We start from the raw sequence: 27,318 nt of genomic DNA on the forward strand, positions 1-27,318 counted from the left end.
ATTTTTTTTAATTAATTTATTTGTATTATTTTTGGCTGCATTGGGTCTTCGTTGCTGCATGTGGGCTTTCTCTAGTTGCGGCGAGCGGGGGCTACTCTTCATTGCCATGCGCAGGCTTATTGCGGTGGCTTCTCGTTGCGGAGCACAGGCTCTAGGCGCGCGGGCTTCAGTTGTTGTGGCACGCAGGCTCAGTAGTTGAGGCTCACGGGCTCTAGAACACAGGCTCGGTAGTTGTGGCGCACAGGCTTAGTTGTTCCTCAGCATGTGGGATCTTCCTGGACCAGGGCTCGAACCCATGTCCCCTGCATTGGCAGGTGGAGTCTCAACCACTGCACCACCAGGGAAGTCCGGGATACTATTCTTATTAAAACAAATATAGGATATTATACCTTAATTTAAAAAAATAAAAGCAAAGAATTCAAAGAAAAGGGTCCAAGATTGCCAGAGGAAAGGTGGTTGTATTTTTTAGGTTAGGCTAAGCTCTTGTAATGAGGTGCAGTGCTAAAAAAAAAACCCAGAAGTTTCTCTTCCAGGTAATGGTTCTGAGGTGATGAGCATTGTAAACTAACAAACAGGCTTTGTGAGCTGGGGATTTTTCTGCCATTTTCAACCGTGGCTTCCAAGCCACACTAGTTATCACCATTCTGATTTGCAGAAAAATGCATGGGGTACACATGCAGGGTTTACACATGCAGGGTTTATGGTTGGGCCTGCCTGGAAATGGCTCGTTTTCTCACATTCCCAAGGGCGTGGGGATTTAGATGCAAGAGTGTCTGAGAAATGTAGTTGCTGGCTGGAAGCCATATTCCAGCTACGACTTTATTATGGAAGCCGATAGAGGATGAGGGTGGCAGCAGCTTCAGCCACAGCCCTCTTGCTGTTAAGTATCTATGCCCAGCCTTCTTCCCATACACACAACGTACTTGACCTCTCCTCACCCAGTTACTGACTCGGCTCGAAATCCAGGATCTCTGTCAAGGTCTGTCAGTTGTAGATGTGACTCCTAATAGTCTGACCACCTCTAAACTGATGACAGATCATTTGCTCTGCCCATTTATAATGGTGTAGTGGGGACAGGGTACCTACATAAAAACTGGAAATTTGGACAACGGAATGAAGGGAAACACATCAAAGCAGCTGCGGAATACTCCCGGGCGAGAGACCCTGTGAAGATCCCGTCTCTGACAGTGGACCAAGTTCCTTGATTAGACCCTGACTGTAATCTCTGGCAAGGGACTTCCCTTACCCACTGCTCTCCATGGCTTCCCCCAACCGGAACGTTATTCCTTGTCCATCCCCCCGTCCCCCGCCCAGGACTCTGAAGTAGAGTTTGGGACTATTCCCCTCATGGGAGTTGTGAAAGCGGTCCACTTCACGCTGGTGTGAGGCTGCTGCCCATCGTCTGCGGGCCAAGCTCACGTCTCTTGGGCTGTACAGTTCCCTCAAAAACAACCTTGTTGTCGACTTGCTTCAGTTCCATAGGCTAGGAATCAATCCAGCTCTTTTCTAGACCAAACTGTCCAAGTTTGCTTGCTTTCCTTCCTCACAGGACCCTGCCTCTTTAATGGAGGCTACTTTGAAACCAACTGAAAATAAGACTGCACTGGGACTGCAACACCCAGGTAACACTGCAGGGCTGGGTCCCTTTGATTGCCTTAACTCTTGGAAGAGAAGTCTTAACTGGCCTTCCCCTTCTACTTCCCACACCTCAAAAATAAGACCATTTTGAACTTTTTCTGCTATTCAGAGTACAGAAGCAATTCGTTTTTCTAATCTTGTGAGGTACCTAATATGTGTGATCCTTCTCTATTCCCTTCCATCTCTGCTTGGACACTGGTAAGTTCCTTCTTGCGATACCTTGCTAAAAGCATCGAGGAACAGCCAATTCGTTCCACATTTTGGCTTTTCCAACTGCTGTCCTACAGCTGTTAACTCAGGTGACAAAATGTTACCTGAAATACATGCCCCACCTGCTCGTCATATGAATGGTAAACCAGTGCTGTATATTGTTTTCATTATGGCAATATCTTCAGGATGTCCTTTCTGTATTAGAAATACAGGTGGTAAACAGTGTGCACAGGGACTGTGCCTAGCTTCTGATCAAGACCCTCTCCTTGACCAAACGTTAACCAGGTTCTTCTGAGCCCTCTTTTTCTAGGCCTCACCTTAGGCCCTGTCTTCAGCCTGCCTAGTCCAGTTTTAGTAAAAATCCTGCTAAGTGAATCTGATCACGCTGCCTGCCTTCAGCAAGAATCCTTTTAAATCAGCATGGCAAGCACCCTTCTACCCTCGATGTCTCCTCTTAGGAATTTTCCATCCACCAACCCTCCCCCGACCCACTCTACTCAACGACTATAAATCCCCAGCTGTCTTCACTGTACCTGGAGTTAAGCCCATTCTCTCTCCCCTATGGCGATAGTCTTGGCCCTATTGCAATAGTCCTGAATAAAGTCTTCCTTATTGTTTTAACCAGTGTCAGAATACACTTTTAATAGTGCTACTTCCTAGCTCTAAATGCTGGTGGAATGACGACTGGCAGGGACCACTTTTCCTCAGGGTCTCCCAGTAGAACTTCCCTCAATACTAACACTAGCATTCCATCCAAAATCTGTCCTCTTTATATTCACTTTGGACTTTACTTATAGCAAGTTAATACAGCTCACAATCCCTTATCTGGAAGTCTTGGGAACAGATATTTCAGAATTTGGAATTTTTCATTTCATAAAGTATTATGACTCATACACCAGTACAGCTTGGGGCAGCACTTGGAATCAAATACATTAACATTTTTGTAGCGAAATATATTAATTTAATACTAAGTGACGTAAGTAAAGACTATAGGTAGCCTGTCAGGAAGGTCAGGTTTGGCTGCCAAGTGAGTTTTGATGCCAAACATGAAAAACTTCAGATTTACAGAGATTTTTGGAATTTGGAATTGTACGTGTAACAATAAAACAATTTGTGGAGAAATAACCAAAATCATCCAAGCATGCAGTTCCAACCAGTTTATGATGTCACATTTATATTCCTGATCAAGTCCTTTCTCCAAACAAAAAGTGAAAGGTGAATTATATATTCTCGAATTACTTTTATGGTCGAAAACAAAGCAAAATTGATCTTAATTCTTTAGAATGCAGTCTTTCTTTTCTTTCCCCGATACTTTCGCTTTTCCCTCTCTTGAGTTAACACCCTCTAGTGGTTGTCATCAGACGTTTCTTCAATGCGGATATAATGAAAATTGCCACCAAAGACCAGGTATTACTTTAGTTGGTGAGACCACTTGTACATCATGAAAGAACAGAGAATGTGACTAAATGAAAGGTTAACAATTGGAAGAATGACTTAATTGCCTCTTACCGACTCCATCCTAAAAACAAGCTACAGTCTATTTCACTTAAATCATACAGATTAATGGTATTTGAAGGTATTTACTGTAACAAGGACTTTATGTTGGCTTTAGGACCTAATTTACCATATAATGGAAGGGGTATTGAGGAGTGATGACAGAAGCTAAAGTAATATATTATAATCAATTGTATAATGTATTTGCCTTGTTTTAAATTTTCTATTGTTATCTATACATGGCTTATCAAATGTTTAGTCTAAGTAATTAAAACTTGAAATTACACCAAAATTTTACAAAAGATGTAAAACTTCATTTAAGAAACACAAAATATGTGGTAAGATACTATGTTAGCTGTTAAAAGATCATTAAAAAAAAATTATCCTGTTGCCCATTTTCTCTAAAATTACCATTGCTTTTCCATGTATTTATAGGATCTCTACAAACTTCAAATGCATTCAAAAATACATTTTCTCTCCCATCAACCTGCTTCATCTGACCTGTCAGATTAGGGATAATTTTATTTCCTTAACTCCTCACAGCTGTCATGCTATGGAAATGGGATCATATATAAGACACTTGTTGGCAAGAAGTTTTCCATGAAGTCTAGAAAGGATTTATCTCATGAAGTAGTAGTTTACTTTCAGAAACAATCGCATCTAGAATCATTCAATATGTCTAGTTCACTTGGACATTCCAAATACAAAGCAAGAAAGGGAGTCCTTGCAAGATGTGTTAAGTTTAGTCAGTATTAAATAAATACAAAGTATGGTTAACTACATATTAAGATTGTCCACCACCAATTTATGGAAAGTTCAGAACACAGCAATGCAATAAAGCACTTATTTTCATTTTCAGTTCACTCCCTGAAATAAGGAGTGAATAGTGGCTATACTGGCTGTGTTTGCCTTCCTTTATGTCAGAGGAGAAGCTGGAGGCTCCTTTTCCTTATACATAAGCTTTAAATGTACTACTGGGGAGGGGGATGTACAGGAGGCAGGCTTACCCAAGGATGGGATGTATATGTCCATGAAGGGATCCAAAATATTACCCAACTAGTATAGAGTTCTCTAGATAGTTGGTATTAAAGTAGTTCCATGGTCTCAAAGATTTAGATCACCTTCCAAAGGGTCTGTCACCCAAACATGAAAAATTCTTAAATATGTTAAATGGAATAATACAGCTCTACTATAATGTACTTCTGTGACTTTTGGTACCTACAGTCGTTCCTTGGTATCCATGGGGGATTGGTTTCAGGATGCGTGGCAGATACCAAAATCCACAGATGCTCAAGTCCCATAGTTGACCATCCTTATCTGCTGATTCTGCATCAGAGGATTCAACATACCGTGTAGTACTGTAGAATTAATTGAAAACAAAATCTGTGTATAAGTGGACCCACGCAGTTCAAACCTCTGTTGTTCAAGGGTCAACTGTGTTTTAAAAAGCGGAGCAATAGTCTACCGTAGAGGCAGCTTTGAAGCTAGATGAGACAATAGATTTGAATTTGTCAGAAAATAGATTTGACTTTGTCAGAAAAAAGATAAAAATACAAAGCATGATGATTGATATCTATTAGCCATTACAATCTCTTAATGATCAGATAAAAGAAAGACTCCCCAATAATAATTTACCTATTAAAGAGGGTATCATTTAAAGAAGAAAAAATATTTAAATTTTATTTTCAAGAGCAATGTACGCATAAGCAATCTTGTAAAGAGAGTAAGCCATTCTGGCATAAAACAACTGTAACGGCTTCAAAAAAAATCTGTACACCATTTGGTTTTGATAAACCTCTTACCTCTGTATTCAAATATAAGTATGCTGCACCATTGACCAGTGATTCTACGAATGACACAGACATTTCAGTTTTGTTGATTTGTCTGTCAACAAAGCACCTCTTTAAAGGACTCTATAATTTACATGAACAATGGACCATAACTATAATTTGACACAAAGTAGGTAAATGTGGGTCACACACAACACTTTCAATTGTTGATAGAAACAACCAACCATACAGAAACTTTATTGCATTTAGCTCTGTACAACAGAACTCACTCTTGTTTATACTATGGAACTACCTGTAGTATAGCCGTTTAAGGGGAAATTCCAATAACTGATTCTTCCAAAAGCAGTGAAGTTGCTGCATATTATTTTGCTCTGTAGAAACCAAAACTTTCTCCAAACTATTAAAACTGTGTCACTTTTAATGCTATTAATCTCTTAAAATTTGACATGTAATGTGCCACTTTTCTTTTATCTAAATTCAAAGACCAGGTTAACTTCAAAGTTTTTTTTTTTTTCTGAAAAATAAGATTAAAATAAATGTCTGAAAGAATAACATTGCTAGACAGTAGAAACAGGATGTGCAGACTGACTCAAGTTCAGTTCTGGCACACCGACTTGAGAATGCCAAATCTCTCGCTTAGGAATTAAATATACTTGAATACAGGTTACTCCTTTCGTACTCGTCTTTTGCGTACTGACTTTACTGGCCCATCTCCAGATCCTGTGCTCTCATCTGCTTCTCTCATCTAGGGAAAAAAAATATGAAAACGTTTATTTTCATACAGTGGGCAACTAGTAGAGAGTAGTAAATAATGTATTTCTTATTCTCTAAAATACATGTTTCTAACAAAACATGTTTATATATATATATACCTTTATGTTCCTTTACTTAATAACTGATCAAAATCGTGTATATAGGGCTTCCCTGGTGGTGCAGTGGTTGAGAGTCCGCCTGACAATGCAGGGGACGCGGGTTCGTGCCCCGGTCCAGGAGGATCCCACGTGCCGCGGAGTGGCTGGGCCCGTGAGCCATGGCCACTGAGCCTGCGTATCCGGAGCCTGTGCTCCACAACGGGAGAGGCCACAGCAGTGAGAGGCCCACGAATCGCAAAAAAAAAAAAAAAAAAAAAAGTGTATATAAATTGATGTGTTTCAATTTGTTCATCTTTTGCCATGATTACATTTTTAGAATAACTCTGTCAAATATGCATCTGACAAGGAATAATGCTAATAACTCAATTCATGATTTTATTTCATGATTTACAACTTAATCTAATGTCATGCTTAATTAAAGGTTACATGATATTTTCATTGTGGGATATTAAGCATTAACTATACATCACAATGTTTCTGTAAGTAATGAATTGCTGAGCTGGTTTTACAGAGACTTTTTCAGAACTTCTGGTAGGTACCTAATACTTTGAGAAAAATTAACAGAGAGGAAAGGGAAACATTAAACTTATGGTTTGGGCTTTTTCTCTCCTTTAATTCTTATCCTTCCAGAATAATCGTTTATATATAAATTAAACTTGTATAACAATAAAATAATGCAGGTATTATAAAAAATAGTTATAATTATTTCTAAAGGTTATATTATATAAAAATTGATTTATTTTACCTCACTGACAAACATAAGAAGATTAAAAGACTGAAAAGATGGAATTTAGATACTTCTAAAGGTACACAAAATATTTTACAAAGCAAAATGTAACTAGAATACACATTCAGTGAATGATTCCAAGTATTATTATTAAAAGAGTGATGGCAGGAAACAAGGACTGTTTAAAACTCTGTTCTGGAAGAAATTATCTTCACCCAGCTCCCTCTAAATAAAGATATTCATACTAGATAATGAGCCCCAAACCCATTTAAAAAATAACTCACTAGGCAGTTTAGACCAGTAACCAGGTATATGTACTGAATAAGCTTTAGAAAACAATTAAAACAATAACAACAGAAGTTTATCTGGGAGATTTCTTCAAGTAAACAAAATAGCAAGTTTATCGCATCACATGCAACAGTCCAGGCATACGGGACCTTTACCCTACCTAACTGTAGGCTATGAGAGAGCTGGGGACACGCAGCTCTGGAGGGCTAGAGAAGCAGAAAACAGGCGTGGGGGGTATGTGCTAGGTGCAAGAAGAAAGCTCGGGTCTGAATTATACCTGGATGGTTTCTGACTAAAGTCATAATAACTGACTACAAAAAAAGTCACTGTGGAAAGTTCTATCATACATCAGGATGGAAAAGGGGGCAGACATATCAAGCTAATGAAAAACTAGTTTATTAAAGATTTGAGAAAAACAACATTACCAGGCATAGTACTGAACTACCCAATGAATGAAATCTTTCAAAATGTTACAGTAAATAACTGTGACAGTGAGAATGTTTTCACAATGGCTAAAAGAAAACTGTCTTGTAATAAACAGAATTACTTTTTAAATATTCAGATGGTCTGCTTATTACACCTTTCAACAAAACACTTTAATGAAGTCATTTTTTAAAGACATAGCTCTCTCTTTATATTTTGTAAACCAAAGGCTTACTTTATACTGTTTCATTAGGCATTAAGAGGACATAAATTACAGTATTTTCATGCTTTCCTTATGGATACATTTTAAAGCAATATGTATGCTCTTAAGAAAGCTGGGAGAAATATGGCAAAAATTCTTCAAAAACCAGATTGCTTTTATTAAATATTTTTTTATGGATTAACAATCATACATAGAAACTAGTTTATTTTCTGTTAAAGAGTTGCTTACCTCATCCTCTGATCCAGACTTATTTGATTTATTACCTTCTTCTTGTCCTTCTATGATTTCAATTTCTTCTTCACTCTTTTCCTCAGGTTCACCTTCCTCTTCTAGAATTTTTTATTAAACAGATTTTATTACAAAACTCAAATTAGAATTTTGCTACTTAAAAGTATTAAATAAAAGTGGAGGGATGTATTTAAATTCCAATATTTAAAAGCAATTTCTTCCATTAGACATTTTTTTAAATTTAAATAGAAGTATTTATTTTACCACATTTTATAAATAAATCATCATACTTGAGGAAAGGGGCAGGTTCACAGAATTTTAAAGCACTCAGTCTGTATGTAAATGAAAACCAAAGAATGTGTGTGTGTGTACACACACATGTAAATATACGTGTGTGCATGTGTGTTTTGAGAGAGCATGTTTTTTAAGTCAACTGTTTCATCAACTATTAAGTTAAAAACAGTGCTCAAGATATAATTTCGGTTATAAAGGGCTCACTCTGGAGCCTGGCTTGGGACGCCTGGCAAATATCAATAGTTTTATTGTTACCTAGATGTGCATAAGGAAGTCTCACTGGAGAGGCACCAAAAAGCCTCAGCTGTCTTCAGTTCTAACATCTTCTGGAGTTTAGTGGAGGGTGGGAAGGTGACGTATGATTTAGCAATCCTTTCAAGAGATTAAACTATTCGTTCCACATGATAAATTATCTGATTAACAACAGCCCTTGGGAGACTTGGTGTGGATTTTGTTGCTGCAATCACATGCCTTAAACCGATTACTCTTCTACAGAAGTCATGGTCTGTACCTCCCATCTCATCCTTGGAGGGGAGAAAAATCTTTGAAAAAGCTATGGCATATGGGATTCATAGTTGCTAGGTTCTGAAGCAACTGAACAATTTTTACACATCTTTCTTCCTAGAAAACAAAAGTCATACATTGGATGTCTGCTCAGGTACAACCCAGAAAAGGATGTTACTCCTCTTCACCAGTCACGCCTTCTTGGGGATTCAAATGGTATAAATCTGACAATAAACAAGTGCAACAGCTAGTGTTTACCACTTAATCTACTATTTTAAGTGAGCTTTGCCCAGCTTTGTCCCCATTATAAATCACCATCATCGTCTTACCTTTTCCAAGAATTTCACCATCACTTTGCTGTTTTTCCTCTCCCAAGTCTACTGGTTTCTCCAGGGCTGCTTTCTCTCCCTTCACTTCTTGCTCTAGCGCTCCCTTTGTTTGTGGTTTACGTATGTCCAGTTTTTTGAACTCTGCATCTTCATATCTTTTCTGTTGCAGTTTAACACAAGCTATTTTTACTAAAAGCAAAGCACTATTTACAAAAAGATTTTTTGCAATAAGTGATATCATAGTGAACTATCAGTAAAAACTTATAGGCAATTTAGTTTATTACTTTTAAGAGCCACTTGCTCCAATATCGAACTCCTAAACACTAAGAGGTTGTTTGTTTGTTTGTTTTTACTGTTGACGAAAGTTCATTTTCTTTACCTTTACTTTTCTTGGCCAACAAAATGAAGTAATTAATGCTATTGGAAGCACTGCTGTCACAAGATAAATGAACCAAAGCCATGGGCGCTCTTCAGTAGCTGCCATCAACTGTTTGAATATACTAGGCTAGAGAAGAAATAAGCATAAAAAGGCAATTAAGATTTTATAAACCTTCATTCAGAAATACAGCCTACAGAAACAAAAAACTTATTCACCTAGGTGATTTTATATTAAGGAATCATGAATTTGTAAGATAAAAAATATTTTATTTTCTCATTTTATACTTCGTAAAGTTTAAACAATTATTCGCATGCATTGCTGTTTGACACTTTGTAGTAGAAGGTACATTATACTATATAGGTGAATATTGCTAACCTACCAGCAAGAATTAAGACAGTTTTCTTCTTTGGTAAGTTTCAGGATAGAACTACTCTTTATGGATGTATTAACTGGTTCATTTAGAAGTACACAACTCTCTGATAACTCATCCTGTACTTTAAAATATCTTACTAAAAAAAATAAAATAAAATCAACCTGATATTCATTGTGTTTTCTTTTTCTTGTTTATTAACAAATTTTATACACAACCTTCATGAAGGAAATTGTTTCTCTTACTAAAATAAAATCTAAAATCATCAAATGTTTTAGTTAAAAGAGTTTCCAAATAAGAATCCCTTTACCTTTACTTACTCTTCTGATGGTTTTTGCTAATATCCAAAGAGACCTAATGTGAGGTACACATTTTTCTTTACAGTAATTGGTTTTAAAGATAGATTCTCCAAGATGCATTGTGTTGAAATATTTAGCTTATTCTTTTCTAAGTAGTGTTAAGATTTGGGGAAAAAAAACTGGAACATAATAATATTAAACTTTAAAAGTTTCTATACTCCTCTAAGTGAAAAGTAGTTAAAATGAATAAAGAATATTTAGATTACTGTTCCCACTTAGGCCTTAAATTGATAGGTGACAAAGATATTAAGTCTCATTTCTAGTAGTAGTAGTGGTCTCATTTCTATAACCATCAAAAGGCACTCAATCCCATTATGCTATCATAATTTAATAAATGAAATGAAGACTTACATATATATAATTCATTATTAGTTTATAATGAAGCTGTATCATATTTGGTAAAGCTAAATACTCTGTCTACATAAATTTATTTAAATATGTTTCTTTAGCATTTAGTAATTATTGCACATTTATTTACCTTTTTAAAGGCCATTTGTATACCTATAACCAGGACCACATCCTATTATTACCATATGGTAAATACTGTACCTCATTATCATTTTCTATCATTATTTTCACTCCCCAACCATCTGCAGCCCAGCGATCTGCTACTTCCTTTTCCGAACAAATAATAAAATTATCAAAGTAGATATCAGAGGTCATGGACCAAAGCTCTAAACCAAGAGCAGAGAAGGAAGTCAGAAGAAATGGGTGATTGTCTTCAAAATAATCTGGATTAGGAATTTTTCGAGGACTCCAGATACCCTGCGAGAAAAAATAATTTAAAGACATTTTCAAATAAAATAATTTCATTATAAATGTTACTCAAGAAGTAGTTGGTGTTGAATGAAATTAGCAATACTAACTGGAAAAAAGAAAACTTTAACTGATAATTAATTCATTAGTAATTCACTAGAAATAAAATCTTGTTTCTTCTTATCCGGAACACGATGTTCCCTATGAAATATATTCTGTACACGATGTTCCCTATGAACAATGACTTTAAATTCTGTGAAAGGGGACTTCGCTGGTTGTCCAGTGGTTAAGACTCTGTGCTCCCAATGAAGGGGCTCTGGGTTCGATCCCTGGTTGGGGAACTAAGATCCCACATAGCACAACTAAGCCCAAGCACTGCAACTACTGAGCCCGTGCACTCTAGAGCCAGCACGCTGCAACTGGAGAAGCCTGAGCGCCACAACGAAGACCCAGCGCAGCCAAAATAAGTAAAATAAATAAATAAATAAATATGTAAACTGCCAAAAAAATAAGAGGCAGAGTGAAAATCCAATACAGAAACTTGAGTAATTAAATTTCACAACTGACACTATATTAGACAAGTTATTTTTTTTATATTTAGTAAAGATATTCAAGACAAGATATCATTAAAATTGTTCAAATCAGAGAGATCACTGTATGGCAAAAACGGAACCGCACCTTTCAACATATACTCGTGATAGGCATCAATAATCAACCATGGTTGAATCTCAGAACAATTATTCAACACAGAAGTTCCATTAGATCTTGAATGATTAAACTCAACCAAATCAAATAAACTGGACAATATGATCACTCACTGACTTATTCCACCATCACATATGTCTATTCTGTGCCAGGCACTATGCCAGATGCTAGGATACAGTGGTAATCAAGGCAGACATGGTCCCTGCATTTTGATGTTTAAAGTCTAATGAAGGAGATAGACATTAAACAAAAAAGTTACCAAAACAGACATTTTGTGATAAATACTATAAAGAAAAACTACAGTGAGCAAAGAGAATATATAACTGTATATATAAAATAAATGTTAGAAAACGTCAATGAATAATTAGATAAAACTAGAGGGTTAAATGGATAACATAAGGACTTCTACCCCCAAAACTAGGTATACTCAAAAACTATCTGATTCATATTAGGGAAAAAAATTCAATTTTAATAATACCAGAGAGTAAGGAGCACGTTAATTAAGCACAGACTTTAATTACTAAAATGTAAAACCTGAGTGTTCTTGATCAGAACTCACTTCTTATATTTAATTCTAAAATCAAATTTTATTCCAAAGTGATCATCAGTTGATTACTAAGGAAAAATATAGTATAAAGTAACTTATCTTTAGTTCTTAATTTTATTCCCCCAGAAAATTAAATAAGGAATATTTCACTTTTTAAACATAAATTAGTTGGAGTCTATGTTCTTTGACTTCTTAAGATAGCTAAGGCACACAATTATACAAATCAAATTTCCTGAAGTTCATATAACATTATCAATAACTAGATAAATAGCACAACATTTTAAAGTTTACTCTGGGACTGGAACAAGTGGTTATTACCTGGTAGTTAGGGTTATCTATCATTGGAGGTCTCCATACTCCTTTGTATTTTGGGTTGTCTATCATGGGAGGGCTCCACTCACCACACCCAATCCGACATGCTGGATTAGAAATCTGCGGTGCCTCCCATTCTCCATCCATGTCTTCATTCCTTAGGATATTAGAACAAAGCAAATGGAGTAACCTCAAGTCTCTCCTGCCTGTCAGTCATATAAACTAGTAACAAAAAAACAAGTTAGAAAAATATTAAATTGACATTTGAAGATGAAGAATGCTTACCAGTCAATGGGTTTTTCAGCATTAGGATCTGGAATAAATTTCGGTTCATTATCAAGCCAGCCATCAGGTTTAACAACACTTGAATCTTCTATTTGGGCAGGTTCACTTTCATCCCTGTAAATACAGTATTTTACGCTAATTATTAATTATTCAAGCAGTTTAAAAATGCACGTTACAAAATTCATATGGTACCAAAAGGCATTTCCTACCCTGTCTTTGTACCTACTACCTCCCCTCTCTCTCTTCCACCTAAATCTTCTGTTATACACTTTTTTATATATATTACTTGTTATGTTCTATACACACATGCACATATGTATATGTGTGTATATGTATATATACATACATACATATATATATACATACTTTTTTTACACAAATGATAGCATTCTATATAGACTTATGTTAGACCTTGATTTCGTTCACTTAAAAACTCATTCATCAACAAACATATACGGGATGACTACTACATGTCCAGACTGTTCTAGGAGCTCTGTTTTATATAAATGTATATCTGCTTCATTCTTCTTAACAGTTGCATAGTTTTCTACTTTGTGATCATAATTTATTTTATCTATTGTTGAGAATAGTGTTTTCAAAAACTTACTATGACGAATAATGCTATAATTAATATCCTGGAATATATTAGAAATTAATAAGAAATTAGTTGTCAGCTATATGAAGTAAAATTTTTTTCCAGTTTCTCATGCATTTTTTAATGTAGCTCATGGTGAGGTTTTTTTTTTTCCATGTAAAACTCAATTATTTTCATGTAGTTGAAATTTATTAACATTTTCCTTTATGATTCTTCAATTTTATGTAGTATTTGGAAAGGTCTTCCCTATTCCAATATTATTTTTTAAAAACTCTCCATATTTAGGGCTTCCCTGGTGGCGCAGTGGTTGAGAATCCGCCTGCCGATGCAGGGGACATGGGTTCGTGCCCCGGTCCGGGAAGATCCCACATGCCGCGGAGCGGCTGGGCCCGTGAGCCGTGGCCGCTGAGCCTGTGCGTCCGGAGCCTGTGCTCCACAATGGGAGAGGCCACAACAGTGAGAGGCCTGCATACCGCAAAAAAAAAAAAAAAAAAAAAAAAAAAAAAAAAAAAACCTCTCCATATTTAATTCTAGTAATTTTTATATTTTCATTAAAAAATAATACTTAGAAAGTAAATTCTAAAGTATATAAACACAGTCACAGTAAGTAGTGAATAGAATTACTAACATAATTTTCATCTTTACAGAAAAGTAAAAATTTTAAATAAGAAGCTACATTATGATTTTCCAAACAAAACTTGAATAACAAACTGAAATAATCAACAATATATATGTAAAGACTGAGTAACAAACTGAAATAATCAAATCTATGTATGTAAAGACTTGTACTTGTCTGTTATCAATGTTATCTTAGGGTCTCTGAGGGCTCAGACTACCTGGGGTTTAAAATTTAAGGGTGCATCTCTTTCAGCACTTTATAAAAAAAATTCTCACACATTTCACCAATCAGAATGAGGTTGGTAATATACAGTTTCTCTCATTTAAGGGCAAATGTATGTCCCAGCCTTACTCTTTATGGGCAAACAAAGATGAAGCAATGCTAGAAAGCCCACATGGAGGGATGTAGTCCTACCTTTTCTGATAGCATGAATCATGGAAGTGATACACTAATAAGTGACTTATTCATTTTTTTAAAAAAGTACTATTCTTCCTACCTTGCACAAGTTACTTCCCTATTATACTATTTCCCTTAAGGCAAAGACATTTTCACTGCTAACCAGTACCCCCTATTTATCTAAAAGAGAGTCAACAAGTTAACACTTTTGGTTTTCCAGGAGCAATATTCTATGTTCTGAAAAGGTGGTAAACCCCAATGTTTACAAACAACAAGAACTTGAAGAAATAGTAACAGACACTTTCCAAAATGAAGTACACAGAGAAAAACTGGTTTTAAAAAATGATGGGCTTCCCTGGTGGCGCAGTGGTTGAGAATCCGCCTGCCAATGCAGGGGACGCGGGTTCGTGCCCCGGTCCGGGAAGATCCCACGTGCCGCGGAGCGGCTGGGCCCGTGAGCCATGGCTGCTGAGCCTGTGCATCCGGAGCCTGTGCTCCGCAACGGGAGAGGCCACAGCAGTGAGAGGCCCGCGTACCACAAAAAAAAAAAAAAAAAAAAAAAAAAAAAGAATAGCTTCTCAGTGACTTGTGTAACAAATGTAAAGCAGTCTAACACACATTTAAGTGGCATCCCAAAAAAGAGATGGGGAGGCATACATAAATATTTAAGGAAATAATGGCTAAATGTTACCCAAATTTGATACAAACTATAAACCCGCATTTCAAAAAACTCAAAGAATCCAAAGCAAGGCAAATACACACACACACACAAATGACATCAAGGCACAACAAAAATCAAACTATTGAAAACCAGTAACAATGAAAATAAATCTTAAAACCAAATAGAAAAAAATGACATATTAGGTAAAGGAGAACAAGGATGAGAATAACAACTGACTTCTCATCAGAATCAGTGTGAGCCTCATGATATGGTATGGCTGTTGCAAAATAACTATCAACCTCTAACCCCATAGTGAAAAATCCTTCAAAAATGAAGGCAGAATAAAGAGATTTTCAGACAAATAATTTAAGAGAACGCAATGACAACAGGTATGTACTATAATGTATTAAGACAAGTTTATCAAGCAGAAGGAAAACAATAACAGACAGGAATTTCTATCTACACAAAAGGAGAGTACCAGAAATGGTAAATATGTGGGTAAATAAAAGAACTTTTCCCCTCATAACTGTCCGATAAAAAGAGATGGATTGAAGAATAAATATGCATGGCCTTCACAGTATATAAAGAAGGAAATGTATGATAATAGCATGAAGGATGTACGGGAGAAAATATAAGACTCTCATATGATTAACTTAGACATGAAGTGGTATAACACTATTTGAGAGTACTGAAATAGGTTTAAGATGCATATTGCAAACCCTAGAGCAACCAGCAAAACAACAAACTACAGATGAAAAGCCAAAAAGCCAATAGAGAAGAAAAAATAGAAGACTCAAATAAAATATAACTCAATCCGAAAAAAGCCAGGAAAAACATTTTATAAAAAGCCACAGAATATATGGGACAAAGAAAAAACAAGTAGTGAGATGGTAGGTTTACACCCGGCCATAGCAATAAGTGCATTAAATGTAGATGGTTTAAAGCACTCAAATTAAAAGGCAAGACCCAAATGTAGTTGCCTACAAGAAAATCACCTGAAAAATAAAGGCATATACAGGTTACAGGTAAATAATGGAAAATAATATTCAATGGAAACATGATTTAAAAGAAAACTGGAGTGCTGATTTAATTAATATCAGACCAAGTAGACTTCAAGACAGAGAGTATTATAAGAGTTTATAAAGAAGGACATTTTAGGGCTTCCCTGGTGGCGCAGTGGTTGAGAGTCCGCCTGCCGATGCAGGGGACACGGGTTCGTGCCCTGGTCCGGGAGGATCCCACATGCCGCGGAGCGGCTGGGCCCGTGAGCCATGGCCGCTGAGCCTGTGCTCCGCAACGGGAGAGGCCACAACAGTGAGAGGCCCGCGTACCACCAAAAAAAAAAAAAAAAAAAAGGACATTTTATAATTTAAAAAAGGCCAGCCTCTCAAGAGGTCATGAAATACTGTGAATTGATCTAGTAACAGATCTTTAAGCAAAAAGTAAGAGAACTCAAAGGAGATAAAGACAAATCCACAATCATAGTTGAAGATTTTAGTTCTCTTCTCTCAGTAAGAGAACAGACTGAAGACCATTAAGAATATAAAAGCTTTTGAACAATGCTATCGACCAACCTGATGTAACTGCTATTTGTGAATGTTTTCTGACAATAGAATTAACTTGGGAGTTAAAATGAAAATCATATCTGGAAAATCCATAAATAATTGACAACAAAGCAACACATTTAAAAATACATGAATCAAAGAAGAAATCACTAGGGAAATTATAAAACAGTATGAACTGAATGTTCTCATAAATAATATATATTTGTGGAACTTAGTTAAAACAGTGCTTAGAGAAATTTTACAGTTGCTTCTATCAGAAATTATTTTCTACCTTAATAAGGTAGAAAAGAGGAGCAAATTAAGTCCAAAGTAAGAAGAGGAAGGAAATAACGAAATACAAAAAAGGTCAATGGAAGGGAAAAAACTAAAACAAAAGCTGGTCCTCCAAAAAGCTCAATAAAATTGATAAACCCTCAGCTAGACACATCAAGAAAAAACACTAGTTGCCATATCAGAAAAGAAAGAGGGGACATCAGTACAGATCATTACAGACATTAAATGGATGATAAGAGATGCTGGAACAATTAGACACCCATATTTTTGAAAATTAATCTTGATTTATACCTCACACTACATACAAAAATTAACTCAGAACAGAGTTTTAGTCAAAACTATTTGTCTAGAAAACAAAAGAAAATCTTTGTCACATTTAGGCAAAGACATCTTATCTTAGTAAGATGCAAAAACCATGAATCATCAAAGACAAATATTGACAAACTGGACTTCATAAAAATTTAAAACTTCTGCTCTCTGTTACGAAAATTAAGACAAGCCCCAGAGTGAAAGGAAATATCGCATACCGCATATCTATATTAATTGACTACTGCTGCATAACAAACTACCCCAAAACTTAGGGGCTTAAAGTAACATTTATTACTGCGGTGTCTGTACTGCGAAATCTGGGTGCCACCTAACCGGGTCCTCGCCTCAGGGACTCTGGCACTGGCAATCTCAGACTGAGGTAGGCAGCTTCTGAAATGGTTTCCAATGATCCTGCCTCCTGGTATTCATGTCCATGTGAAGTCCCCTCTCCTTGAGTTTGGGTGGGACCTAATAACATGCTATTAATGAACAGAAATTAGTAATGGTATGTTACTTCCAAGATTAAGTTATAAAAGACTGTATATTAGTTTCCCTAGGCTGCCGTGACAACACACCACAATCTGGGTGGCTTAAAGTGACAGAAATGTATTATCTCACAATTCTGGAGACTAGAAATTTGAAATCAAAGTTTTGGGCAGGACCATGCTCTCTCTGGAAGCTCCAGGACGGGATCTTTCCTTGTTTCTTCCTTGCTTCTGGTGGCCACTGACGACCCTTGGCATTCCCTGGCTTGTAGATGCATCACTGCAATTTCTGCCTCAGTTGTCACATCGTGTTCTCCCTGTGTGACTGTGTCCAAATTTCCCTCTTCTTACAAGCACACCAGTAGTACTAGATTTAGGGCCCACCCTCATCCAGTATTACTTCATCTTAACTTGATTACAGATGCAAAGGTCCTAATTCCAAATAAAGTCACAATTACAGGTTCTGGGTAGACATGGAATTTTGGAGGACAGTGTTAACCCAGTACAGACTGTAACCTCCATCTTCTTCACACTCTCTTCTCCCCTCCCTTCCCCTCTCCCTTGCTTCTGTTGAAAACAGCTACCATGTTGTGAGATACTCTGTGGCCTAGATTGCAAGGAACGAAGGGATGATTCTGGCCAACACCCAGCCAGGAACTGAGGCCCTCAGTCCAACAACAATTCAGTCCCTTGAGAGACTGAATCCTGCCAATGCCCACTTGAGTGAAACTGAAACTGGATCCGCTCCTCATTGAGCCTTTAGATGACTATAGCCCCAGCTGACATCTTAACTGCAGCTGAAAGACCCAGGGCCAAAGGATCCACTAAGCTGCAGTCAGAATCCTGAATCACAAGAAACAGAGAGATAACAAATGTTGTTTTAAGCCGCAAAATTTTGGGGTAATTTGTTAAACAGAACTAGATAACTGACACAACACCTGTATCCAGAATATAAAGAACTCTCATAACTGAATACAAAAAAATAACCCAAATAAAGCAGCGGAAAAAACTGAAAAGATACTTCTCCAAAGAAACTGATATGAATGGCAAGTAAATGAAAATTGGGCAAATTAAGGATTTGTCATTAGGGAAATGTAAATCAAAACTACAATTAGATATCACTACAATCCTTTCAGAATATCCAAAGAAAAACAAAAACAGATAATACCAAAAGGTCAAAAGGTACAAACTTCCACTTATAAGATAAATAAGTCCTGGGGATGTAAGGTACAGCATGGTGACTACAGGTCACCACACTATATCATATATTTGAAAGTTAAAAGGAGTGAATCTTAAAAGTTCTCAAAACAGGAAAAAAAGCTGTTAACTATGTGAAGTGACGGATGTTAACTAAACTTACTGTAGTGATCATTTTGCAATATATACATATATCAAATCATTATGTTGTACACGTAAACTATTACAATATTATATGTCAATTATATCTCAGTTAAAAAACCATAATACCAAATGCTGTTAATGTATAACATCTGGAACTCTTACACAATGGTGGGAATGCAAAATGGTATAGCCCTTTGGAAAAGTTTGGCAGTTTCTTATAAATTTAAACATACACTTATTGTACAATCACACTCCTAGGTATTTACCGAAGAAAAACGAAAAATTATGTCTATACAAAGCCCTGACCACAAATGTTTGTAACAGCTCTATTCATAATTGCCCCAAACTGGAAACCCAAACTTCCATCAATATGTGAATGGGTAAACAAATTATGATACATCCCTACAATGGTACACTACTCAGCAATAAAACAAAACTAATTACTGATACAAGCAAAAAATACAGATAAATCTCAGAAAGCATCATTCTGAGTGAAAGAAATCAGAAAGAAAAGTTATATACTGTATAATTCCATCTTATATGATATTCTGAAAAAGGCAAAGCTATAAGGGACAGAAATCACATCAGTAGTTTCCAGAGGTTAAAGGTGGAAGGAGGGAATTGATTACAAACGGATATAAAGGCCTTTGGGGAATGATGGAAATATTGTACATCACGACTGTGACAGTGGTTAGATCACTGTATATATTTTTCCAAACTCACAGAACTGTATATCTAAAATAAATGGATTTAACTGTATGAAAATTATACTTCAATAAATCTGACAGAAAAAAAACATGCAATCAGAATCCAGCAAACATCAAAAGGACAATACTTGTTGACCAAGGAGATTGCAAGGTTAGTCAACATTAGAAAATCAATCAATATAATTCACCACACTAAGAAAATAAAGGAGAAAAACCACGTGGTCATCTCAATAGATGCACAAAAAGTGTTTTACAAAATATAACACCCAATCATGGGGAAAAAAAACTCTTAGTAAACTAAGAATAAAACTTTTTTTACTCATACTTAGTACATCTACCTTTATGTAGTCTCCTCCCAACTGTACTAGGGTTGGTCTGTGTGACAAACAATACAGCTGAAGTGATGGCATGCCACTTTTGAGATTAGGTTATAAAAGGCACTGCAGTTTCTGTGGTTGTGCTCTCTCCCTCTTGGATCACTCCCTCTAGGGGAGCCACCTGCCATGTCATGAGGTGACCTAAGGAAAGGCCTAGGTGGCAGGGAACGGAAACTTCCTGACAAAGGCTACAGAAGCCAGTGGGAAGTGGATCCTCCAGCTGCCCACGTCAAGCCTTCAGATGCAGGCAGCTCTTACTGGCAGCTCTACTGCAACCTCAGGAGAGTCTGAGCCAGAACTGGGGAGCTAGCCACTCCCAGATTCCTGCCTCTCAGGAACTGGGTGAGTTCATGTCCTCAGTTGCTAAGTTTTTTGGTAATTTGTTACACAGCTATAGATAACCAATAGGGTGGGTTAAATACACAAAGACAGATAATCTTCTTAGCAAAACCATAATTAAGAGTTAACTGTCAGCAGGGGAAAAAATGTTCTTAGGAATAAAGGTAACAAGATTTTAGGGAGAAATTACAAAACATATTTGAAGGACAAAGAATATCTCAGTTAAATGGAGAGTTATAAAAGTATCCCTCACCATCTGAATTCAAGCTGTAAGTAATCTGGAACTGAATACATTTCTTTTAAGGAAAATATTCATAATCCTGTAGAATGGAAACCACACAAATACTCAGCTAGTGAACATTTTATGGGTAAGCAAACTGGTATGAGTAAATCCTATATAAGACGCCGAGAATATGGCTTTTTAAGCCAACTAATCATTAACTGAAAACACCGCAACTATGTAAAGTACGCACACACATATATGATAAAGATCAAACTGGGAACTGAAATTAAAGTGTTGGTGCTTCAGATTCATGGAGTTTTTTCCCTCACAACACTGAAAACATACAAAATACAAATACTATATTGAAAAGGGCAACAAAATGAAAATATTAATTAAAATGAAAATTAAGATAATTAAGAGGCAGGGGAGTGCAAAATCCGTTTTAGAGAAGTATTTCACCCAAAATAGTCAAAATAAGTAGTACTGATGTTTAAAAGAATAAGCTTCATTGGTTGTAAATTTCACTTAAACACACGTTACTTCACATAAACACACGTTACTTTATGCCAAAGAACACTCTGCTACTGAATTCTTTGCTTACCAGTCTTCTGGTTTGACAGCAGAAGGATCAGGGATTTTTGCTCTTTCATCCCAATCATCAGGTTTTTTATCACTGGGATCTTCAATTTCTTTGGGAGGACTGATAGGAGGAACCACATCCTCCAGTAGGTTTCCTTTGTTTACAACTATCTGATCAATTAATACTTCAAATGTGTCATCTGGATTCATCACTAAAGACCAATTTAAACATATTACACTTATCATATTGACAGACATGTTAAAGATAATCTTCTACCCTAAACTTCATGGGTAAAATTTTCTCTCAACCACAATAAAGGAATTACTGATGTATTAAATCAAAATACACTGAAATCACTAGATATAATGCTTTCTAAAACCAAAGATAAAATTTTAAGTAATAATAATAATTTAATAAAATGCTCCATTACTTCTCAAATAAAAATACTCAATAGCTAACTCAGCTTAGGACTCACATGACCAGTCAGCTTCACTCTTCCATAGTTACAGAATACAACCCAATCTTCACTATTTTAAAATAATTTTTTGAAATGACTTCAAACTTTAAAAGTAGCAAGTATGCTATAAAGAACTTTATTTTTTCTTGAATTACTTGAGAGTAAATTACTGACCTCATCCATATCATCCCTGAATGTTTTAATGTATATTTCCTATAAACAAGGACATTCTCCTATATAACCCAACTCTAGGCACCAAAATCAGGAATTTAACATTGATACAGTCTTATGATTTCCCAGAAATCTATAAAGCTCATTGGCATTTCAAATTTACTGATTCATACACTGTAGTGAAAAATGTCTTAAGGATGATTGGAAATATTCAACCTCACACTTTAGTACGTTTGTTTTGAGGTGAATTCTAGCTCTTTAGAAGTCCCTCAGCCAAAAGTTTCATAAAGGACTCCCTTATTATTGTAATGACAAAATAAAAGCTCTTTCTCTCTTCTGTAAACATGTGGTGGGGAGTCACTGAGTATAATTTATATCTTTGGAAAGAATTGTAGATGAAAGTAGCTGCCTAACATTTGCTTTTAGTAAGTTAAGGAAGTAGGAGCTGTCAATAAATGTCAGGATGATCCTGACTTAACTAGGTAGATGGGCTCCCACTTTCTGTAAAAGCAATTCTGAAGTAATAACAATCTCCAAAGGTTTCAGTCACAACAGTGCCAAATTATTTATATCAAAATCAAATATTGCAATTTATATACAAAGTCAAATAATAAAAATGAACACTCAGTATTTTCTCCCTTCTCTTTTTTCTCCACCATTTCCTCTTCTATTACAGCTGAGATTATAAAACTATATTACTACACAAAGGAAAAAGGTCAAGATTGAAGCAGAACTGAGAATAAGATCTTAAATGCAAAAATGTGCTAGACCCTTTCTAATAAAAAAAAAAAGACATTTCTCAAGAAAAATCCCGAAAAGACTATTTTCTGAATAAATTTTGCATCTGAAATGTTTTAAAATTATAGTAACTCAAAAAAGCACATGACAATTACACTTATGTGAAAAGACATCTTTGCCTAAAACCTTTAGCCAAAAAGCCTTTCCATTTAGAAAACTGTATTCAATGTTCTAGATGAATCTACAACAAAAGGCATTGGATTATAAAGTCTTTTAAGGGACCCCGTAAGGTTCTTAGAACAACTACAGAATAATGTTATAAAAATATAGTAGTATTACAGAAAGTTTTTTTAAAAAGAAAATAGCCACTTGATAATTCTAGCACAACAAAGCTTTTGTTTATAGTAGTAAGAAAAGCAAATGTTTAAGAGTCAGACTTGAGTTTTAATTCCAGTCTTAACAATTACTTTTGTTTCCTAGGGCAAGTTACTTAACCTAAATTAAGGCAAAATAGAGAGAAACTGCTCACCTCACAGGACGGTTGTAAACAAAGTGTCTAGCATAGAGCATGGTACCTATCAGGTGATTAATAAAAATTAGTTTTTTCTAGTCTTTTTGTTTGCATAATATGTCTAGTGGCCATCAGGATGTGCCTCCAATTTGAATCTCGTTTTCTTTCCCAATTTTAATATTATACACGTCTCTTCCTTGTTGCCAAATCTTTTCACAGTTATCATTTTGTATTGTATAGAAAGAAAACCACTACTGTAACATTTGGGTTGCTTCCAATTTACAGTATAGTTTTACACATAGGTCATTTTCTTTCTTCTGGATTATTTTCTTTGGATAAATTCCTGAAAGTGGAATTGTGGCCTTTGACTACACTACCAAAGTGCTTTTGACCAGGTTTATACAAAGTCTAATTAAAATTCATTTTTTCTAGTTATAATTTCTCATTATCTCTACATTTCTACAATTTACTTTATGCTCCCCAAAATGTCTAGTACTATTTTCCAATTTCAGAAAAAGGTCTTTGATATCAATACTGATATTAAAAATAAAATTGGTCCCTGTGTTGGCAGACAAAATGAATGTTTCTGTAACTGCAGTTTTTGTAAAGAAAACTGAAATATCTTAGTCTTGGATGGAGCTGTCCTGTTAGGTTCTGACATGTTGTGATTTTAAGTAATCATGGGCAGAACAAAGCTCTATAATTGTATGTTCTTGGGAAAAGGAGGAACAATCCCATGTAGTGTTCCTCCTAGTCAACATATACGCAAACTCCTAGTTACAAAAGTAAAGCTACGTATGTTAATAGATGGTTGCTCAATGCTTTCCCTTTCAAAGTTTTCCCACAACTACCAAAAGGCAGGACCCAACAATGACAACTGCCTATAGAATAAAGTCTAATATTAAGGGCTTCCTCCTCTTTAACCTTTTGCTCCAGTTTTCTATTCTTTCAGCACCACTAATGTCAGGGTGCCTAAAATATCCCTTTCCTCTCCTATCTTCCACATTGTATCTACACTTTAAGACTAGGTCACATATAACCGCCTTCATTAGGTTTTCTCCAAGTTTCCAAACTGAAAGTAATATTGTTTTTGAGCTCTTAACTGTACCTCATTCGACACTTTACTTTCTACCTGTGCTATAAATATGTGTGTCTTATTCTCCTAAAAAGATAAGCCCTTAACAGAAGGACCTGTGTTTCTCCCAAAGCACTTGCCACGAAAACATTGGTAGTCAGCAAATATCTTTGAATTAATGAATGAATTAAAAGGACATACCAAGGGTATAAAGATGAGTCTTCCTGTCTGTAAAGAACTTTTTAAGGTCTACATCTGGAGGTTTGGCATGCTTCTCTTCAAAAACTCCAGTTTGGGGATGTTTATGTCTGAAGATAAAATGAAGTTTATAATCTTCTCCGCATTTATCTGGTCCAAACATAATGGTATAGGATGTTTTATCATAAAAGTTTTCCTTCAAAGAGAGATGAGTATTGGGATTAGTCCAGAATTAGAGTATTTAATGAATTTCTCTATTCTACCCCACTGGGTAGAGTTCACAAAAATGTATCAAATGCTAATTCACCAAAGAATTAGTTGACACAATTGACAATAAAGGATGTGGAAAACACAACAAATTTTATTTCAAAAAAGTTTTTTAAGTGCACACACTACTTCCATCCTCAAGATGTAGGAGAGAAGCTGGAACCACCCTAGCAACCTCATAATGTTTTACTCTATATAGATCTGTATTATTAATATTTTATTAAGAAAATGAAGCACAGAGAAAAGCATTCTGTGACTTAAGACTACAGTGCTTACTTAGCTATTACTACTACTCAGTAAGACACCAGAAGATGGCGCCCCTTAGCACAATGTGACGAAGAGATTCAGACTCAAAAACAGACACAGCAACATGCTCCCCATTTTATTACTGGTCATTTCTCCTCATTTGGCATGGACACTGCTTAAGAGCACAGGATCTGGAGTTCAAATCCTACCGTTGCCTTTAAACCAGCTGTGTGTGGCCCTGAGCATATTTCTTAACCTCCCTGTGGTTCTATTTCATACCTCTGATGAAGATAATAATAGTACGTACCTTATAAGGTTTCTCTGAGGATTAACTGAACTAATTAGATAAAGTGCTGAGAAAAATACTTGGTATTTGACTTTATTATCGCCATTGTACCTTCAGGTGATCATCATCTCACAATACCTAAGTGTTTCACCATCTACTACAAATGGCCTCCCCTTTACCTGATCCTAATAACAGTAAATGAATCCTTTAATCTGTTTCATAGCCACGCATTCTGACAAATATCTCATTGTCTCATTTATCTTATTTTTGTTATACGCAGAAATCCTGACATAGCCTCCTGTAGGAGGATGCTATAAGAAATGTCTCCAAACCTCCAGTGGTCCTAATGTTACCTGCTTCACCATGAAAACATTTTTAACTTAGTAAATTTTTGCAGACTGCCAATTCCTGAACTGGCCTGCCTTTTTAATTTGGTTCTTTGGCTATTTTGTTTTACTGCTTTACTCCATTATCTTACTTCTCCTGTGATTATTATTTTGTGAAGAAAATAACTGTAAGCTGGTCTTATAGTGACATTTATAAGCACCAGGTTATTTTTATTTATTGACATAGCAAACTTTTTTATGTGGCTAATGATTACAAAACTGATGCCATCAAGTAACACAGCTGTGTACGAAACTTGAAGGCACACTGTAAAAGCTATATAAACTCACGGTGGATAAAAATTTTCAAAGTTATTTTCGATTTCAGTTGAAAATGAAAATTTCAGTTGTGTCAATTGCTCCTTAAAAATACTTATTAACTTTAATAAGGTTTTCTTAAACATTAAAATATCATACCAGATTCAAACCATCAGTGTCTGCTAGGAGTTTAATGTATGCACCTCCACAATCAATACCATCTTGAAAATTTACTTCATATCTAAATGAAGGGAAAAAGAATCATACTGCTGATAAATAAAAATTACTAACTGTTCTTCAAAATCTAATGTATTACTCTCAATTCATTTAAACACAAACATTTTACATTACCAGAAAGCTCATACAAAGCATATCCACAACCTATAGGGAACAAGCAGAAATGACTTTTCTGTGCGCATCCTTAAAATATTAAAAATAGAATGTTATAATCAACTATACAAAAGCCAACCAATTTGTCGAAATAATTTTTTTCATCAAAACTGTTGAATTAAGAATAAAATACTTTGGGGCTTCCCTGGTGGCGCAGTGGTTGGGAGTCCGCCTGCCGATGCAGGGGATACGGGTTCGTGCCCTGGTCTGGGAGGATCCCACATGCTGCGAAGCGGATGGGCCCGTGAGCTATGGCCGCTGAGCCTGCGCTCCGCGGCGGGAGAGGCCACAGCAGTAAGAGGCCCGTGTACCGCAAAAAAAAAAAAAAAAAGAAAAAAAAGAAAAAAGAAAACAAAAACAACAACAACAAAAAAGAATAAAATACTTTGACTAAAACTTTTAACAGGAAACTTCAAATTAAAATAAGGTACATACTACACATAGTCTTTATAAACTAAAAACAAAGACTATGGGGGTCATGGCTACAGCATAAATTTCTAAGAAATTGCTAATGATCCTAGATATCCAATCTGCTACTAATTTGTCTTTTAGTTCAGCTACACTGAAACCATGTTAAATAAGTTGTACATTTAATTAAATACCGAAAGCAAAGAGATTTCATAATCTCAGTCAATAACCTGGACTATTTCAGATCTTCACAGCCAGGAGATAGGGGAAATACAGTGTAACAGCTAAAAGAGTGAACTGACATGGCAGTCTCTTCATAGGTTTACAACACTCTAATTCTCAGCAAAAGTTCTGTTGTTGTTTTGTCTTATTTAGGCAATGACAGTCTTACTGAACACTATTTAGAAGAGATTTTCAGTAAATTGATGGATTACATGTGACAAACCGGTTATCAAACTGAAAAACAGTGAAAACCAAAAAAGTTATGATTTGGTTTAATGAATTAAAGCAAAAAGAGATGAAAACTAGAGGAGCAACAGGACAGTGATAATTTTAATGAAGGACTATAGTTTAAAATGTTTCTGAGGAAAGTTTAGAGACAAAGTAAAAAAAAAAAAAAAAAAGCATACAAAACTTTGAGAGTTTGAACCCAATTAGTATATGTATTTTGTACAGAAAAGAAATAGAGAAAATACAGTAAACTTTTAAGTGATCATCTCTGAGTTGC

The 27,318-nt window shown here is 35.8% G+C and overlaps 1 protein-coding gene across 3 annotated transcripts in view; it reads right to left on the bottom strand.

Annotated features, from left to right (window-relative positions):
- Nucleotides 1–2,786: 2,786 nt before the first annotated feature.
- The window catches only part of CLGN (calmegin), a 47,240-nt gene continuing 22,708 nt past the window's right edge, over nt 2,787–27,318 (bottom strand). For all 3 annotated transcript variants that reach the window (XM_059066461.2, XM_067035559.1, XM_067035561.1), the window contains 10 exons: nt 25,953–26,034; nt 24,357–24,549; nt 21,225–21,414; nt 12,734–12,847; nt 12,455–12,605; nt 10,678–10,893; nt 9,400–9,525; nt 9,021–9,180; nt 7,894–7,994; nt 2,787–5,877 (listed from right to left, as the gene is read on the bottom strand). In XM_059066461.2, the coding sequence (XP_058922444.1) occupies nt 5,797–5,877; nt 7,894–7,994; nt 9,021–9,180; nt 9,400–9,525; nt 10,678–10,893; nt 12,455–12,605; nt 12,734–12,847; nt 21,225–21,414; nt 24,357–24,549; nt 25,953–26,034 (1,414 nt within the window). In that variant the 3' untranslated portion in view covers nt 2,787–5,796. The remainder of the gene's footprint in view (nt 5,878–7,893; nt 7,995–9,020; nt 9,181–9,399; nt 9,526–10,677; nt 10,894–12,454; nt 12,606–12,733; nt 12,848–21,224; nt 21,415–24,356; nt 24,550–25,952; nt 26,035–27,318) is intronic.

The sequence above is a fragment of the Kogia breviceps genome, chromosome 6, assembly GCF_026419965.1.
Source record: "Kogia breviceps isolate mKogBre1 chromosome 6, mKogBre1 haplotype 1, whole genome shotgun sequence".
Taxonomy (NCBI): Eukaryota; Metazoa; Chordata; class Mammalia; order Artiodactyla; family Physeteridae; genus Kogia; species Kogia breviceps.